Below are 6,712 nucleotides of genomic sequence, written 5' to 3'. Positions count from 1 at the left end.
ACTACAACTGAAACTTTCTAAAATTCGTAACTTACAATAAATAGTAAATTTACTATTTATAGTGTCCTATGTGGCTTAACCATGTTATTCTCCTAATTTTTCTAAACACTTTTCATGTTGGACACAACTAAAGCCCAACGGATGAAAAGTTACATCCAAACCAAAATTTATTATAAATAGTACAAATGGAATTAAAATTGATTTTGGACCGTTAATATGATGGAATCTCACAAATTCGGTTGGCTAAAGTAGCTTGTCCTACCCAAAATCATATATGATATGTGGAGTAACTCATTCCGGTTTGTGAGATATGTACGTTTTAAAGTTCTTATAACTTCTGCCTCCTATAGCAGGCCTTCTTTGGTCCATCTTGGACATGAAATTGTCGGCAACCCACTCTACACCAACCAGTGAGTCAGCAAGGTGCAGAAATGAGAGGAGAAATAAGGTTGCAATGGCCTTACAATCCCAAAACAATGACCCTGCATCTGGGCTCGAACCGGTGTCCAATCCTGGCCCACTGGAGGTTCTCGCATAGTATCGTGGTCGGAACGCCAATGGACCGCCAATTTCCAACCATGACGCTCATCATGCAGTCCACGGTCACCTCCAGAACCAGATCCTTCCTCTCGAATCCCGCTCTCAACCTCTCCGCCTCCGCATTATCCACCAACGAATTCGATAGTCGGGTGTATACCTTCACTATTGATACATTCTTCGGTCCCAGAGCGAACTTGGGCACGGTGGTGCGGCCCATGATCACACCTTCAGACGACACGAACACCACGATATTATCATACGAGAACCTCATCTCGTCATTCTTGTTAGAAACCACAATGGATAAGTTCACCTCAGCTGTAAGGTGCATCTGGTCCGAATCCTCCATTAAATCTAGTTGCGGGACGCTCAGCCTCTCGATGCGAAACCCCGGTGCTGTTGGTTCAAACCACAGGTATAATAAACCTACCCCGACGGCTGCCACAAGGAGGAGAGAGAGAATGAGGATCCACGTCAACGCACAACATATACAACAACATGATCGGCCACGGCGTTCCCGTGGCTTCTCTAGCATGGTTGGGTGGTTGGAAAAGGACACCCTCCGACGGTGGGTGCCCCGTGCCGCAGTTGCCTTTGGCTTTTCAGGCCGATCATCATGGCCAGGAGGTTTTGGCAATGGTGGGGCCTGGTTGATGTGTGCCAGGTCCGCCATTGCCAGATATCTAAGGGAGGTGAGGAATGATAAACTTATGTGGATATTCTGTTATTGAAAGTTGGATGTTGGCCACATCTATAAATGGTAAATCTTGGGTGGCATTATCATTTTTAGTAGACTCAGTTATTCACAGGTTTACCAAAGAAAAGTATCCTTTTTTTTTTCCTCATTTATATATGTATAAGAAACCCCATCTGGACCATCCTTTTGGTGGGCCCCGCCAAGGGTCGGTATCGGTCAATAATCTGCGTGGTTCAGTGATTCTGTTAATATTTTTGCAATCCTTAATCCAGGCCGTTAAATGATATAATACCTTTTTGGTCAATGAGTTTTGGATGTTGTGGAATCCTTAAACATAACCGTTGAATGATTCTACCATTTGATGCATTTTTGTATGTTGAAAGTGAGCAAGTAGGATGCTTGATCAATGGTGCAGAAGTTTCACGGGTCAGATGATCTGAGTGGGCCCCACATTGTCTCTCAGATGAATGATAAACTACCCAAACCGTTTTCAGTTTTAGTTGTGTGTTTGTGAACCGTAAGGGTCCCCCACCAGATGAGGGGGTACTGTGCATCAAGGGTTGAACACCTGATATTTACACTTGAAATCTAGGTCGCAAGTAGGGGTAGCAACGGACGGAATTTGGTCTTCCCCAGCCTGGAATAGGCCCACTGGATGCAAGGTGGGCACAACAAAAATTTGTTGGGCCAGGGCCTGATGTGGCCTCTCAGGAAATGAAATTGATTTTTAGAAAAGCGAAATGCATGGTATACCTCCGCGGTTAGTGGGTGTTACCGATATAGTAGGGCCGACCTTGATGATATATATGATGTATATCCACTCCGTCCATCTGTTTTTACAGCCCATTTTAGTACCCGCTTCCATAAACTAAGCATATCCAAATCTCAAGTGGACCATACCACAAAAAACAATGATGATTGAAGGCTCACCATTAAAAACTTTGCAAGGCCCACTGTAAGCAGATACATAACGTTTATTTTCCATCCAACACGTTGATAAGGTTAAAAATAACTGGATGAAAGGAAAATACAAAGATTATCTTGATCCAAAACTTTCGTGGCCTATGAAACACTTTTAATGGTTATTCACCGCTTTTTTCTGTGGTGTCACCAGAGATTTAGATATGCTAAATGTCAGGGATATCGTCCTTAAATGAGCTGAAAAAACAGATGGGCGGCGTGGATATGAAACATATTGATCAAGGTGGGCCCCACATAGCAAGGGTAACACCCACTAAGCTGTTACCCGGTAATAGGTAATCCGCTCCCATAGCTGACATTAGAGCTCGGCACGAGATGACTCGGCTATCTGTACAATGGCATAAACGTTCCCTGGCATGGCATGAAGGGAATGCATTACGTGCATCCTACATGTCTCCTAGACTTCGCGTTCGTCACGATATCTTTAGTTTTAATGTTTATCCCCATGTGACCGAAAAAAAATAAATAAATAAACAAACAGACAAACGGATCTGACCTGTTCATGTTAGGTGTTCTTTATAGTGTCTGCACAGGTATACGTCTATGTTTTCCAATTCTCATTCTCTATCAGTTGGCATTTGTCGTTGAGGTACTTGAGACACCCTCGTACCATTCCCTCATCTCATTTGTCTCATGTCTCAGCACTTGGAGTTACTTCCCACTACCGATCTCACTAGGAATCCTCCTAAGTTCACACATTTAAATATCAAGAGGATGAATTTGAAGGACAACCCTACATCCTCCTCGGCTCCTACTTCACACCACGATAATATTCTAGGAGAGATTGAGGCTAAGGCTACGGAGAAAGAGGTAGCAGAGACGGAGGTGAGAAAGACTGAGGATGATCGACACCCTACTAGTGATGTCCCGCACACCCCTATCACACATGTCCGACGTCACATAGGTCATCGCGATCGTCGAGATTCCCTCCTATAGCGCCTTCGCCATCAGGATGAGAGGTTGTCATGGTTGGAGCGAGTTACTGAAGTCGTGCAGAGAGGCTTGGAGAGGGTAGAGAGGTCGATTCAAGATCTCATTATAGCAGTCACATGCCGTCACGATTACGCGGCTCCTCATGGGCATAGTCCTTCTGCCTAGAACACTCTAGCGTCTGAGTATTGTATCTATCTTCCAATACGTCTTATTGATTCTCCAACTTTCATTTCTTTTGGCTTACTCTTTATATTACTAACCCTTTGCCAATGATCGACAAAAGGGGGGAGAACCATACTCCCACCATTGTGTGTGTTTGTTATTTGTTCTCATCACTAATCACAATGCAGGAAGAAAGGTGGAGTATGAACATAGGGGGAGCAGCAACTCAAGTCAACACTATATTTGTAATCAAGTTGTAATAGGAAAATTTGTAAAATCTTGAGTTGTATGTAATATCTAGGGGTTGTTAGTTGTTTTGTTATATAATTGACAAAGGGGAAGATTGAAAGTGTCCTGATTTGTCAATATACGTGAGTGTTGAGTCAGTCCGTCAAGTGAGCCCCAAATTAAAGACCAAATGATCAAAGACTCATCAACTGAAGAAGTTCAAACACTCCATATAGGCAAACAAAGCCTCACTTTCCTAACCAAAGCCTTGAGGTATATGACCCCTCTCATAAGAACCTAATCTTACCCACGAATTTTTTTGAAAAATCCTTGGTAAACTTAGGTTATGATATTTTAAGTATGGGAGGAATTATGAACTATACAGGTAAACTTTATGTCATGTCGATTGCATTGAAGTGCAATCAAGGATAGTTTCGATAGCATCAAACCTAGTTCGATTACATCGAAAACATGGCCAAATAGTCCAGCAACAAACTGAATATATGCTGAAAATTGTTGATTACATCGAGTGATGTTCAATGGCATACTATAATTGAAATACTCTAAGTGTTCTCCAATGAAATCGAACTTCTATCGATGACATCGAGGTAAGTTATCAATGGCATCGAAGACTATTTGATAACATCGAAATATGGACCAATTTGTCCAGCAAGCTTTTTAGGAAAATCATATATTTTCGATTGCATCGAAATTTAAATTCTGATGGCATCGAAATAGGGGACAAAGAGTCCAGAGAGTTTTTATAAGAGAATCATATATCTCTTGATGGCATCGAAACATGATCGATGACATCTTCGATGGCATTGAAACAGTGATCAATGACATCGAAAAAGGCCTCAAACAGTCCATCAATTAAAGTGTATTTTTCAAGGGAATCCCGATGGCATCGAATAATCCATTAATGACATTGAAGTGCACGTTGATGACATCAAAGGTTACTAGATGAGATTGGACAAAATCTATCATGCACCCAACTAAATAACTTGGTGCAGAAAGTCGATGGAATCAGAGAAGGTTCGATGACATCAAAGGAAACTTCAATAGCATCAAATAGCCTTCGATGGCATCGACAATGTCAGAATTTCTGCTTATTTTTTTACCATTGGGATTTGTGTTTATATACCAAATAGGTTGCATCTTGGATTTTTGTACTTAGATTAAAGAGAGTTTTAAGAGAATAATTGTCATAGTTAATACCCTCAACATCAAGCTCTCTTTCTCATAGGAGTTCATCATTCAATCCATTGCTCAAGCATTTATTGATCTATTTAATAGCTTGGATTGAACTATGAACTCCAACATTCATTAATCTTCCAGCAGCACTCCTTATTGGAAAATCATTGTGATGGGATCCTTGAATGTTAAGCTCATGGGAATCTGCTTTAAATCTTTAATGCATATCATTCATTAAAGAAGATCAAACCAAACCCTAGACCCAACAACCTCGCAGTGACAATTGAAGCATATACAAATGGTTGTGGTTCAAGAGAGCTAAAGACTCTTCATTAACAAGAAGATCTTCAAAGTGCTACAACAGGGCTCACTCACTTATCTGTAAGTACTTAAGAGTCCAATGAGTCTGAAGACCTTTCCTAGTGTAGGATTGGGATTCAAAGTTTGAGTTGAAAACTCGCCAAAGTCCTTTCGTAGGCCTCCAACAGGAGTGTACGTGTAGGCCCTTGTATGGGACCTTAGCCTCTGTGCCTAAACCTTAGGCCCTTGTGTAAGACCTTGGCTTGTGTTCCTAAAACTCAGGCCCTTGTGTAAGGGACCTTGGCCTATGTAGCGTAAACCTTAGGTTCATGTGTAGGACCTTTTGTCCGTGAATAGGACATAAATCTAGAGTCCGTATGTAGGGCCGTGAAGGTTCATGGTTAACCTAATTTAAAACCATTGGATAATGAAATACGGTACACTCTAGGAGAGAGTGCGTCCACTGGGAGTGGAGTAAGCAAGTAGTCAAACCACTATATATCATTGTGCTTGTGATACTTGCCTTTGTCTCATGTATGTTGATTTATAATATGCTTGCATCATGTACACTGCATGCTTGACACAACACAACACATTTATATATTTTCTTATCCGTATGTTTGAGGGTGAATGATCTTATATTAATCCTTCTTTATTTTGTATAACTCAATTGGATTATTTTATAAGTTAGTTTAAAAGTATAAAATTCCTATTCATCCCCTCTGGGACTCTTGGACATAACTTTGTACTTCTACTATAGCAGTTTACCACAATTTTAATGTCTTCACGATCTCACATTCCTTTTGATAATGTGGGCAATTAAGCAGACTTGACCCTGAGATAAGATCAATGTGGTTTTGTATATCTTCTATGGGAGGCAATTTATTAGGAAGTTCATCGAGCACAATCGCCTTGAATGCCTGCAACACTAGTTTCAAATCCTTTGGAATGTTCACAAGCTCCATATATTTTTCCTTTTCAACTAATGCATATATATCTCTTGTTTCCTCATATTGTTTAACAAAAGATTGTTCATTTATGAGAGATTGTCCCTCCACTTTAGAAGTCTTGTGTTGATTCTCCTCTCTCATAGGGCCCACATGTCTGCCACTTATGAATCATGTGGCCTGTCGCAACTCTGTTTCAGCCCGGTCATCTCTCACCGACAAATAATGTGATTTCTCTACATAACCCTTTACTGATCGGCTTTCCTGCCAATAATTTTGATTTTGTTGGAATAATACCTAATCGTATTTGCTAGGTAGGAATCGCATGCGCAATAACTGCTTCATTCAGATCAATGCACCACGTGTGGATTGGTGCCTTCATTTGTCTCGTCTGCTCGAGTTGAAGTTGTTCCCACCAAGCTGAAGCTCCGCCCTTCAGCTTGTAAGGCCATAAGCTTGACCTTCTTTGCTTCAAGGATTTCCATATATTCAAAGAATCACTCAACTTCGGAAAGCCAATCAAAGAAATCCTTAATATAAAGTTGGTCATTGAAGCTAGGAAGATCGACCCTCATCTTGAATTCTCGATCTATTCGATCAATGCCTCATCCAGGATGTTGTGGAATCATGTCGTTGGATACCACCTTCTCATGAGTGATCATGTGGTTCACTGCTGGCAACATCATGTGATCATGGTGATTATGATTTCCAGTGTCTACTGGGGATGGATCAC

The 6,712-nt window shown here is 41.1% G+C and overlaps 1 protein-coding gene across 1 annotated transcript; it reads right to left on the bottom strand.

Moving 5' to 3' along the window:
* Positions 1-376: 376 nt before the first annotated feature.
* LOC131222379 (NDR1/HIN1-like protein 6) lies at positions 377-1,210 on the bottom strand. Its single transcript, XM_058217420.1, has one exon. The coding sequence runs from the start codon at positions 1,208-1,210 to the stop codon at positions 461-463; it is 750 nt and encodes a 249-aa protein (XP_058073403.1). The 3' UTR covers positions 377-460.
* Positions 1,211-6,712: the final 5,502 nt, after the last annotated feature.

This window comes from Magnolia sinica, chromosome 13 (assembly GCF_029962835.1).
Source record: "Magnolia sinica isolate HGM2019 chromosome 13, MsV1, whole genome shotgun sequence".
Classification (NCBI taxonomy): Eukaryota; Viridiplantae; Streptophyta; class Magnoliopsida; order Magnoliales; family Magnoliaceae; genus Magnolia; species Magnolia sinica.
The sequence above is the reverse complement of the archived record's forward strand: the minus strand, read 5'-3'. Positions and strand labels throughout refer to the sequence as shown.